At 40.4% G+C, this 12,902-nt stretch overlaps 1 protein-coding gene across 1 annotated transcript in view; it reads left to right on the top strand.

Annotated features, from left to right (window-relative positions):
• The window catches only part of itchb (itchy E3 ubiquitin protein ligase b), a 34,984-nt gene that overhangs the window by 15,446 nt on the left and 6,636 nt on the right, over positions 1-12,902 (top strand). The window contains exons 8-19 of the mRNA XM_030055175.1: positions 274-520; positions 2,215-2,310; positions 4,844-5,018; positions 5,332-5,401; positions 5,587-5,671; positions 6,005-6,133; positions 8,323-8,395; positions 8,998-9,069; positions 9,320-9,408; positions 10,651-10,810; positions 11,137-11,270; positions 12,422-12,562. Of these exons, the coding sequence (XP_029911035.1) occupies positions 274-520; positions 2,215-2,310; positions 4,844-5,018; positions 5,332-5,401; positions 5,587-5,671; positions 6,005-6,133; positions 8,323-8,395; positions 8,998-9,069; positions 9,320-9,408; positions 10,651-10,810; positions 11,137-11,270; positions 12,422-12,562 (1,471 nt within the window). The remainder of the gene's footprint in view (positions 1-273; positions 521-2,214; positions 2,311-4,843; positions 5,019-5,331; positions 5,402-5,586; positions 5,672-6,004; positions 6,134-8,322; positions 8,396-8,997; positions 9,070-9,319; positions 9,409-10,650; positions 10,811-11,136; positions 11,271-12,421; positions 12,563-12,902) is intronic.

A 12,902-nucleotide genomic window follows, 5' to 3' on the forward strand; every position in this document is an offset into this window, starting at 1 on the left:
GCTGCAAAGTCCATCAGTCATTATCTTATCTGGTGAATCTTCATTAAAGATTAACCAGTATCAATTTTATGGGTTATACTCTTGCCACAGTTAATTCATTGCTAGGTTTGGTGGCTTACCCACAGGGTTACAAGAGCTTTACCATTTGATTCATTCTGTACAATAAAATAATGAAACTGAGTCTTTCAAATGCTTCCATATGTATAATTACTCTTCCCTGGGCTCAGCATTAGAAGTAACCGTCTGACATCTCACTCCAACACCGTTACCCAGCATCTTCTAGCAATGGCTCTGTACCAGCCGACAGTAGCGATGGTCACTCAGGCTCCGACACACCAGTGCGAACTGCGGCCTCCGGAGCCTCAGCAGCCACGGACTCCAGCCCCTCAACAGGCCCAGACCAGAGCTCCACATCAGCCCCCGGGTCCGGAGCTGCAGTGGCCAGACACCCAACCAGCAGCGTGACCCCTGCCATCAACCCCAGGGTCCCCTCAGTCAACACTGGACCACTGCCCCCTGGGTAAGTGCAGTGAATCTGTGTTTAAAAAAATGTTGAATGACTCCTAAGGTAATAATCTCTTGCATTTTTATTTATTTAGGCTTAGGTGGTATCTATGTTTTTGTTCTGATAATCCTTTTTTGTACAATAATGTTGCCATATTGGTCAAAAAGCAGCTCATAGACGATGGTTATTCATTCGTCTGACTCTTACACAACAGGCCTTACAGCAGGTTTTGTTCTTCCTTCTTCCCTCATGCCTAAATTTTCATCTCAACCTAGTAAATTAGCAGCTACTATTGTACATGTTAAGGCAAGAAGTTGTTTTTTTTATTCTGACTGAGCTATTAGATGATTATGCAAGTCATATGCCTCAGCACACATTACTGCTCTTTGCCTGTTGTCAGCGATTTGGGCGTTTTGGCAAACTCTCTGCTTTGCGGTTCATTTAGGTCTGTTTCTCTCTTACTCAGTAAACTACAAAATGCCCTTCTGGCAGTCGGGTCCAGTGAATATTGTCCTGTAAATTTCCAGTCCTGGTAGTCACATCACAAGACCTTAGCCTGCCCTCTGACCTTGTATTTACCTTACAGTGTGGGTGTGGCTTAGCACACATGGGGTCGCAGTTTCCAATCACATCCACATAACATCACAAAACCTGTCAGAGAGGTCGTTCATGGGGTCACAGCGATACTGATCAACTTTCCACAGTGATTGGCTGAAAGGGGCATCGGAAATGCCACCATGCGTCAGCAAAGAACTGATTTATTTCTCAGGACAGTCGCCTTCAATGGGGCATGGCAGTGGGCGTGGTTGTAACTACCAGATGCAGCCTTGTTGGAGATCTGCATTCCACTGAGCGCCTTCTTGTTGTAAATGTGGCTTATCCAAAGTGCAAAAAATTGCCTCAGTAATCTGCCATTTATTACAGGAGCAATCTTGTTTGGGCTATTTGGCTGCAGTCTGTCTGACATACTTCCGCAAATTCTGGCTAAGAAGGATAATTTCCATACCATCCCAACTACACTAACTACAAAATCTGTGGACAATAAAAAACTATACAACCAGAATATTTTAGAAGCATGTACTGGCTGATAGCCTCAAAGCTACATTGAATTCCATGGGAAGGTATGAACAATAGACACAGACATAATATATAAGAAGATGATTCAGTGGAGCATCTGTCACTGTGTCACCTTATGAAGATGAAAAGTCATTTAGTCCAAGGTGATCGTGGAGCAGCATGTTCAGCCTGAAATGACAACAGTGTAAGAGTAGAGAATTTCTTGATTTCAGATTTTATAATAAATGCTAACATGCCACGTGTTTCACCAGAGGTTGCATTTGACTAGAAAGAAATCAGCTCTGTCCTCCAAATGTACCCCAACAGTGGTTACATGTGTGATTTTGCCCCTCAGGGAATCTCACATGCGTCCTGCAGTCGTGACCAGCGTTCTAACAGGCACTGTTATCATCACTGTGCCTCTCTCTCCCTCTTGTTGTCGCTCCTTGGTTTCTTTCTGTTAGACTGTAATACTATAAATACCCCCTCTGAACCATCATAGTCTCATCAACATGAAAACAAGCTGACCTTAGCTAAATATTTTCTGCCTCTGTAGTCAAAAGACTCAGGTCTATTTTGTGTCCTAAAAATAACTTAACAGCCTAATTTTTTTTTCTCTTTTCCTTCTTTTAATTTGCTGCTGTTGCATGTAGGTGGGAACAGAGGGTGGACCAGAATGGCAGGTTGTATTTTGTTGACCATGTGGAGAAAAGAACGACGTGGGAACGACCCGAACCACTGCCTCCTGGGTAAATAGCTCCTCCTGCTCCCCTGGTCTTCTTTTGTCTTTCTTCATTGATGCTCCTGCTTCTTGTGTGCTTGGTTATCAGGTCAGGTAAAAGTGTTTTACATCATGGCACTTTGTGCACAGTAGTCTGGATGTTGACCTAAATCCTGATAAAAGTCATGATAGTCTCTTTACATGCACTGTGGCTGTCACAGTTTCAGATTAATTAGCAGCTCTCTAGTATCCATGTATCCATGTTTTCTGCCTGTGCCCTTGTGCCAGTGATGTAGCTGGCTAAGTAAGCTAGCCTGCACATGATCACTTCTGAATCTCAACCTCATTTGCTTAGTAGTTTGAGAAACCCAGTGTCTTGCATTTTTCGATCTCCCTTAAATAAATCACTTCTTACCACTTTAATTATCCCAGGACTTTATCCAGGTTGTTCACAGCTGGGACAAAGGCTTATCTGGGTTGTTATAAACTAGATGTGGTGTTTGCATCTTGATGTGAAGATGGACATATTGTCACTGAATTCAAAGTGAAGGCCACTGCCTCCAAACTCTACAAAGGAGTGAGGTATAAACCCTGTAATCATCTGAAGTGCAGTTTGGGGCTGTGGGATTATATCTCAATGGCAAAAATTAAGGGATTTTTGGATTGTGTTTGTCAATCGTTCTTTGTCATAAGACAAAGTTAATAATATGGTACTAAATATTTTAAAATTTGCTAACTATGGTGCAGATGCTATCCTCACATCACAGAATCACAAAATCCTGGAATGTTAGATAAACATAGTTAGCTTTTAGAAATATGGACATGCATAAAAGAGGAACTGTTGAAAGCAAAAACAGTCCACAGTATAGTCAAATACAGTTGTTTCACATATTCATTTTTATGTTTGACTCAGCAGCAACAGAAAATCCCTTATTTGGGCTGGCACATTGACACGCCTGAGACCACAATAATGCGCTACAAAGATAGATTTTGGCCTTGATGACGTAACTTGTCATGTAGACCTAGCCTCCACGTTAGGTTAACTTATTTTTTTTTACAGTTTGAAGTTTCTGCATATATAGCAAATATCTGGCTGCCCTACTTCTTCCTCCATGGCTAACGTTTTGTCACGTCCATCACACAATTGCAGATTTGTTATTGGTGCATAGATTATGTAATTTGACTCGTGTAATCTTTCTGGCTGATAAATCATTGCATCCCTACTCAACAGTGTTTACAGATGATCAGAACCTCTTTATTTGCCATGATGATATATTATGTTACAGATATAATAAATGTTTGTAGCATTTCCAGGTCATTTCCCCACTCTGACAGTTGAAGAAAGCCTCCATGAAATAGCAGGAGTTCACAGTATTTATCTAAAGTTAGAAGTACTTACTACTACCTCACTATTGCGTATTAATTGTGCTGAAAGTACAATCATATTCCATCACCACAGCCGTGGGGAAGATGAGGCTGACTTTGTGAGTAGGGCTCACTGTATCACCGCCCTTAATAGGGTTGTGATATTTATAGCTGTTAGGTTGTTTTTGTATTGTTCATGTATTCATTCTTGAGAGAAAAACTTCACATCTTTGTAACTCATGTCTCCCCTATATTATTTTACAGTCTACTAAATCGGATGACATTGGCAGCAGCATATACTTACATAACCAAAAAATTCTGTTTTATTTTGCTCTACTATTTTTTTGTCTGTTAATATTCTGATTGTGTGATTATAGTCCATTTAATTTTCCTTGCTGAATCAAATTACTTTGGTTGCTGCAACGTTGTAACTCCCATGTGAGGGTCAATAGTTCTTAAATCTGAAATCCACTGCTGTGTATATGCCCAAGCTGCATATATTTGGCCATATTTGTTTATTCCAAGTACCGCCACTTTCATGTGGAAGTTTCCCTGGTTGAGCCTGTTGGTAAGCACCTTTGTGAGGCCGGTTAGCCGGGATCACCAGCTGTCGCACAGATACTCTGACTATGACGAACTGGCTTCATGACATCGGACATGCCTGGCTCATGAGTCACATCACTAATGCCTCTGTTTGTTTGTCTTTCTTTGTTTATTGGCTGGTGTGTCTTCTATAATTAACCGGGAGCAGAATGCAATTAGATCTGTGCTTCCTCTGTTTAACGACATCACCAGCTCACAATAGTTTTGAGATGTGAGTGTTGTATTTATCCAAGTTGTGTCCCTGTCCCACTCTGTATTTGAGCCGATAGTGTCACGTGGACCCGGTGGACTGTGTCGGCCATGGCAACACATTCCTGACTCTTTCTCTTATTATTAACTTGCTTGTGTTGTCATTTTTTGTTTCTTTGTCTCATTTCACTTCACTGACTTTAACATGGGTGGATCAGAAACAGTATTGCTGAAACAATGTGGAAAGGAAAGAGTTTCAAAAACCAGCAAACAGCAGTTTCAACATTCAAACTGTAGTGAGATCATAAATCAATACATTTGAAAAGGTTATATTAATGTATATTAACCAATTAGTCTCTCATTCCTCTCTCCCATTCTCTGTCCTCATCGTCTTTTTCATGTAGCTGGGAGCGTCGTGTCGACCCAATGGGCCGGGTCTACTTTGTTGACCACATCACGCGGACCACCACGTGGCAGCGCCCCACCATGGAGACAGTGCGGAACTACGAGCAGTGGCAGCACCAGCGTAGCCAGCTGCAGGGCGCCATGCAGCAGTTCAACCAGAGGTTCATATTTGGGGTGAGTCTTCCTCTTTGTAACTGCTGTACTCCTGTTAATGTATGGTTAAAGTTATTGAATAAAGTTTCATTTGAGACAAATGATAACAGCTGGTGTGAACACTGTCTTGGCTGTCCACCTTTGATCAGATTATCTGAGATGGATGTAAGTTTGAACAAAGACTTGGTTCTTACTCCCCAAATCACCTTCACTTCAAAGTGTCCTATGAAAATAAAACTAAACTCTGTGTGTTTCTATATCATAGTGACAAAGACAAACTGTTCTCTGCTAATGTACTTGGTGATTGAAGTGGTTCTCAATGTGTGCTTTGTAGTTGCAAGACCAGGTCCCAGCCACCCAGAATAAGGAGTTTGATCCTCTGGGCCCTCTGCCACATGGATGGGGTAAGAACTCTGACATCAGTCAAATTAAATCGGTAGAATAGTGTTTCCTCTACACATTTATTTTTCCTGGTGGATGAAAAAGCTTCCAGAGCAGCATTTAATCTTGTGAAGTTGTGATGATAAACGTGTGTGATAAATGTGTGACATGCTGATGGCTCGACCGATGGTTTGCTCTGTGTTTTCAGAGAAGAGAACAGACACGAACGGCCGGGTTTACTTTGTGCATCATCCTACGCGGACAACACAATGGGAGGACCCGCGAACACAGGGGTGTGTGTGTTTATTAGTCTGTGTTTCTGAATCATAGGAAGCAGTGGATAATGGACGAGTTGTTAAGAAGCATGTCATGTCAATAAGTTTCTAGTAGTTTGGAGATTATGTTGCTAATGAACCTCCAGTCTTGGCAGTGTTTGTGCTGTTACTGTTAATACGATCGTTCATGTTGTAGTGTAACAGCACTTCATAAAAAGCTGCCCTGCTGCTATTGCTATTGCTATTGGAATTATCAACCCATTTTGTCTTTGTTGGTTGCATCCGGTTAGCTGCTGCCATCGATCCAGCAATTTAAGTTTTATGTCACTTTTATCTCTCTTCTCTGGTCAGGTTGTTGAATGAGAAGCCTCTGCCAGAGGGCTGGGAGATGAGGTTCACGGTTGACGGTATTCCCTACTTTGTTGACCACAACAGGAGAACCACCACCTACATTGACCCCCGCACTGGGAAGTCATCACTGTACGTTCTCCACCGCAGCACTTTGAGATCATTGGATTGTCACTCCTCTTTGCTTATTTGTTAAAGAGACATTCAAGGCTGATCTATACATCAGTGTTGAACCAACATGCATCTGAATCAGAGAATGTCAGACTTAGAAGTTGTGTCCAGACCCATGTTTGCCAGACCCAATTTATTAAAATCTACCAGTCTTTATAATTTGTGGATGAGGTATCTTACAAATGAACGTATGCAAACCACCTCAGCTTGTCTCTCTTCAGCCAGCTCCTTGTTGGCTTTATTATGAGTAGAAATCAACCAAAGCACAGTGAAGAAAGCACAAAGTTGCCAAGGGGATCAAACAGTTTTTATGGTCATGCATCACCCAACATGCATGTTTTTGAAGAGGTGTGAGCTAAAGCAGCAGCCCCTGTGGCTACGCACTCAGGAACCACAGACACCAATGGGGTAGCTATTGAGTCTCTGTGATGCAGAAATATAATTTGACCTTAAGTAATCGATGACCTTTATCCACACTCACTAATAGAATTACAACATCAACAACTGTTTTGCACATACGCACACAAATCCGTTACAGATCCAGCTGCCTGTGAGGGACACAAACAAAGTCACAGTTTCACAAAGGAGGCAAGTAAGCCAGCTGATACCAGTAGAAACGGTATCATTGTAAATTCTTTACAATGTGCTTTTGTCCAAAACTGAGTAGTGACTGAAAACTGTTTATCAAGCAGCAGATTTAATGGAAAGCAGATTTTTAGTGCTAGTCATGAATGTTGCTGACGTTTTTGTAACCCAGAACATCTAGTTGTGATTAATGGGTTTTCCAGTCTCTTCCCCTTGTCTTTTTCACTGATACAACACCTATGTTGACTCATGCGTGTCTCGAGAATAGTTTTGAACTGCTTTTGCCGTGCTCCCAGTGGTAGAAAAACCAGTTTGGTGAGCAGAGATAGGAATGTGACAAAATGCACTGTGACAGCTGCGTAACAGTCTCACTGGCCTACTAACCTTAAGGCGTTTATACACATGAAAGGAGACCTGGGAGGAAGAGAGAGATGGCACATAATAGAAAGGAGTGCAACTTTTTTTTTTTTTTGGTTGTGCCACCACCAAGTGAAAACTTAACCAATAGGATAAAATCAAGCTTTGTTGTTTCCTCATCTAAATTTTCCTTGGCCACTATAGTCCAGTCATTTTATGAAAAAACCTAGGACAAATTGCAAGAGAAAAAAACTCAACTGATTTTGTATCCTCAGTTTGTCCTGAGTGAGGGGGAAAACGTCCCAAGATATCCCATTGGTGGAAAGTTTTGAAAATCACCTATTTATGACTACATATTACCAAAAAACACTGTTTTTAACACAGTGAATTAAAAGGTTACTGTTATATAGTAACCTTTTAATTCAAGGTTACTATATGTATAGTAACCTTTAATTCACTGTTTAAATGTCTCTTCTGGCATTAATTCCTTATATTCCTTATTAGTGCATATCAAATAAGATAATGTGTGATATGCATGTGTAAACAGAATAATTCAGAGAACTTGTAATTGACTTTTTTTTCTTGTCTTTGTGTGTGTAATCAACTTGTGAATTTTTATAGTGATATCTGAAAGTAAAATTTTGAACCCCTTTCCCCTGTGTGTTAAAAAGGGTGTTTCTTGGCATAATATGGTCACATATAGGTGATTTTCAAAACTTTCCACCAATGGGATTCCTTGGGACTTTTTCCCCCTCACTCAGGACAAACTGAGGATACAAAGTCAGTTGAGTTTGCTTCTCTTGCAATTTGTCCTAGGTTGACCCCAATTTTGGCCTAAAATTACTGGACTACTATGGCAGGAGCTATGAGGGCATGGAAAACAGCAACAAGCATAAAACTCGTTTGCAACGCAGACATGTTTTAGGGTTGTAGCGAAACATTGTTGAGCCGTTGATATGCATGTTTGGTCTGATACACGTTGGTAGCTGTTTTAATGTAGCAAAACATGTTGCTCTCCCTAAATCCGCCTGTTTCCATCTGTCCAAGTTTCTAATCTCAACATTGTGTTTTTTTTTTTTTTCCCTGAGAGAAGCTTGTCCGCTTTAAACGATGAGGTTGATGGTAGTGCTGCCTGAGTATACAGAGATATTAATTTGTGTCTCTTCCTGTCCATATGTTTGTCCTTTCACTTCCTCCCTCTCTCACAGTGAAAACGGACCGCAGATCACATACGTTCGAGACTTCAAAGCCAAAGTGCAGTACTTCAGATTCTGGTGCCAGGTAGGTATCATATCAGTGTAGGAATTGACTGGATGGTCAGTCCTCTCATTGGTTGTTTATAGGTGAATTCAGAAACATTTCATATTGTGTACTGCTTGAGAAAATCATTTTCTACAGCTGTTCTTTATTGAGCTCTATTTGATGAGAAAAAGTAATTATTCATTGTATTATTGTTAATACATTATCATTGTAGTTGCATTATTCATCAGTGTGATTTCCCTTTCTGGGGATCAATAAAGTACTCAATCTACCCATCAATCTGTTGGGAAAATTTAACCTTGACTATGAATTTCAGACATAAAAGCCAAATTTTCACAAGTGATGTAGTCTTTTATATCCAGAAAGATCATCATGAACTCTTAACTGTACTTTAAATTATCTCACGCTAACAATCATATAAATCTGACCCAAAAAGCACATGGTGTTTCATATCAGTGACGTCTTGTCTTGCTCTCCTATGTATCTTATTAACAAACCGTAACAAACTCTTGGTTTGATTCCTGTACAAGTGAATTCATTTTGGCACGCCAGGTTGTTTTCATGTCACGGCTGAAAGCACATATCACTGCTAAACCACTTCTGACATTTTATCTTTTCTCCAGCAACTGTCAATGCCTCAACACATCAAGATCACCGTCACCAGAAAAACCCTGTTTGAGGATTCCTTCCAGCAGGTGAGTTGACCTCCAGCAGCAACAGCGTCACATGGAGGTCACTGTCTCTGGTGGGAAGACGGGCATCGTCACTGAGGTCTTATATTTCACCGTGTAATAAAGACAGGTGTCTGTTCGCTGCATGTGAAAGTCAGTGCACCCATGGCTTGGTGGATACTTTAATGTTGCCAGTTTGTGAGGAGTTTAAATGATGCACCAGGTATGCTTGTGTAACACTAACCACCAAGCTAAACAATTTCTCTGTTTTTAGATCATGAGCTTCAATGCCCAGGATCTGCGCAGAAGACTATGGATCATTTTCCCGGGAGAAGAAGGACTTGACTATGGAGGCGTTGCCAGGCAAGGACTAAGTGACTTAACCGTAATTTTTTTTGAGTGTGTCTGTGTGTCTGTCTCCCAAGCCTCAAGTATCTCCCGTCATGGAAGCCTCTACTGAGTACATGAATTTTTATGTTGCTTCTACGTCCCTGTGTTCCTCACTGGTGTTGCTTGTGTTTGCCATCTCCTCTGCAGCAGAAATTTCCTTTCAGTATTTGTGCGACTGTGACTTTGCCTGCAGTTAGTTTCAATTTTATTATGTTAGAACATTATTTCTCTCTGTGGGTCTGTTATTCAGAGAGTAGTTTCTGCTATTGTCCCTGGAGCCACTGTTTGTACTGTCTGTTTGAGGATGTCTGCATGGTATCAATTACCAAGGCCTAGTCTGTCTAGCAGAGAGCTGTTCTGCAGAGTTGCTCTAGAAGTCTTTGTGTTATGAAGGTATTATAATAGCCAAACACTTGAGCAAGGTGGAGTTTACACTTGGAAAATATTAAAACACCCGTATCCTAAGTCTGAATTTGCAGAAAAGGCTTAAAAATGTGCAAATTACCATTTGAATGAACGCAGTTGCTCTGATTGGGCAGTCAGACGAGCCATTGGGCAGATTTTCCTTGTTTGTTCCAGGATTCAAAAGCATTGTTTTCATCATACCTAAATTTTGTTAAGTTCTCCCCTTTATGACTACTCGTCCACTTCACCTCATTCTCATAAAGAGAATGTCTCACCAGAGACTCTGTTAAAATTTTGTCAATATTACTGTAATTCTCAGCAAAAGATACTTAAGAACATCTGCCTCATTTCACTTACCACTCCATTTAATCAAATTCTAACTTGGGCTTGGCAATGTGGACAAAATCAAATAACACAATATATGTACCTCAATACAATATCTCAGTATTGACATTTACTTATCTTTACTTATTTATTTATCAATATTACTTTTTCTATCGGTGTAATCTCGTTGTTCATGCTTGTTTATGCTCTAAAAGTGTTATTTTGGGACAAGTTTTGCTGCACTACATAGGTGATTGTAATTGAATGGAGAGATACAAATACAGTATTGAGATAGAAATACATTATATACAGTCGTGATTAAATAAGATATTTCACCATCATGTGGACTGATAATGCCAAGGCAACTGTACAATCCAACACTCTACTAAAGTTCAGTTTAATGTTAAATAAAGTGCTGTCCCCATTCAGTTCCAGTGGAAATTTTTGCTTTTCCTTTGCTAATGGTTGCTCTGTCCCATCCTGCAGGGAGTGGTTCTTCCTGCTGTCCCATGAGGTTCTGAACCCCATGTACTGCCTGTTTGAATACGCTGGGAAAGATAACTACTGTCTGCAGATCAACCCTGCATCCTACATCAACCCCGACCACCTCAAGTACTTCAAGTTCATAGGACGCTTCATCGCCATGGTCAGTAATTTTAGTTGAAGTTACTTTAGTATGGCTATAAAGAGCAATGCAGCAATGTATCCAAGATTTTTTTTTTTTTTTTTTTTACTGCACAGAGATTTTTTTTTGTTCATTGTTAGTGTAAGAACTGGAATGAGGTTTCTTCATGCCTTCATGTACCATGTACTTAAACTGTAATATAATTACGTGTGTGTAATGTACAGTTGTGTAATCTCTTGTCTCATTATCTATTCACTTCCTTCTAGCGCTTGCTCAGTATTCTGAGCCGCAGCTCCTGTACACCAGAAGCACCAGAATATTTCTAATTGTGTGTTTCTGTCCCTTAGGCCCTGTTCCACGGCAAGTTCATCGACACAGGTTTCTCCCTGCCGTTCTACAAGCGCATCCTAAACAAGCCGTGGGCCCTCAAAGACCTGGAGTCGATAGACCCAGAGTTCTACAACTCTCTCATCTGGATCAAGTTAGTATGCAACAGCCACGAGTCGAGTCAGTTTCAGGGGAGTAGCATCCCACACTAAAGCACAGTTCAAATAAATCTAGCACTGTTGTGAAGTGTACATTTAACCTCTTTGGCTCTGCTAGTCCCATCAGTGGGTTCATCATTACAAATGCTTTCTGCACAGCTGAACTTTGTTCAAATCTACAGAACTTTATTTCAAATTCTAGTGGAGATCAAGGTTTCCAAAGATACCAAACATGTCCTGCTGAATTCCAGGGAAATGTGTACACAATGATGCACAAGACATGCTGATCTTTGTATTTGATGTAATGCTGCAGCCATAAAACAATAGCTTCTTGGATTTTGGATATTTTACTCGATATAAGTGTAATGTTTTTTTTCTAATTTTGAAGCTACTCTAGGGACAATTTAAGGGAAAATTAGAAAAGAAGCTTAACTGCCTAACAACCCCCCTTGTTAAATCAAGAAACTGTCCACTTCATATACATTTAATATAACGTAATATCATATGCAGGATGTCTGCAGCACCTGAAAATGAAAACGGTAATAAGGTAATACACTTCAGGTCAAATTTGTCCGGTGAAAAATCGGCCCTGTCCTGCAGTCCTATATTCTAATAGATCTGCAGTTGTTTTTACTGTCATGTTTATTTCAGTTTTACACACATCCAAATTTGTCTTGTGTTTCAATCTGGCATTAAAAAGATCTTAATAAGTCTTAGAATGATGAAACCTGAGGACACCCTGGTTACTTTATAAATGGAAAGAATAACATCCTCTAGCAAACTGGTGTAAACAACAAAAGGCTCTGTAATATGAGTGCAGTTGAATGGAAATTGCCACCAGCCTCGAGAGATTGTGGATTTAACTGTACACATGCCTGATTGTAGCCTAATGAATTGTAGAAATGAAATGTAAGCCACCGACAAAACAAAAATATCATGTTTTGCAATGTTTGGTTGCTGTTACATAACACCCTGTATGCCTGCCGGCCTTTCTCCTGCATTTGCCAAACTTAGACAACCAGGCTGACATTTACATTTTGTGAATGCTCTATTATGAATGGATGTCATTTAATAGGAGCTGTGAGGCGGTTAGATTTGGACTTGCTGTTGTAATAATGCAGCTGTAATTGTCGGTGTTGCTCTGCAGGGATAACAACATCGAGGAATGCGGTCTGGAGATGTTCTTCTCAGTTGACAAGGAGATCCTGGGGGAAATCACAACCCATGAGCTGAAACCTGGAGGAGGAGACATCCAGGTCACCGAGGAGAACAAGGAGGAGTACATCAGGTGGGTTTCACTCCCGTGTGTCCCATTCCAACTGCGACCTCATCATTTCATATTTCATGAACTTTGGAAAAATGTTAATTTTGTACAGCCGTGTTTGAGAAAAAAAAAAAAAAAAACATCCATCAGCAGAGATCAATAATATTTCAAGAACTGAGTAGTATTGTGCAAGCTGATATTGTTTTGTGTTGTCAGGTAATTTTGGTCATATATTTTTTGCTGTCTGGGGACAAAAAGAATTGCTCCTATGACATCTCCGGGAGGTTTTGGTGGAAAGACGTTTTGAAAATGCTGTCTCGTTACTGTTTCAGCAAATGTTTCTCCGTCACATTTTATTTCAGAC

This window comes from Myripristis murdjan, chromosome 7 (genome assembly GCF_902150065.1).
Source record: "Myripristis murdjan chromosome 7, fMyrMur1.1, whole genome shotgun sequence".
Classification (NCBI taxonomy): Eukaryota; Metazoa; Chordata; class Actinopteri; order Holocentriformes; family Holocentridae; genus Myripristis; species Myripristis murdjan.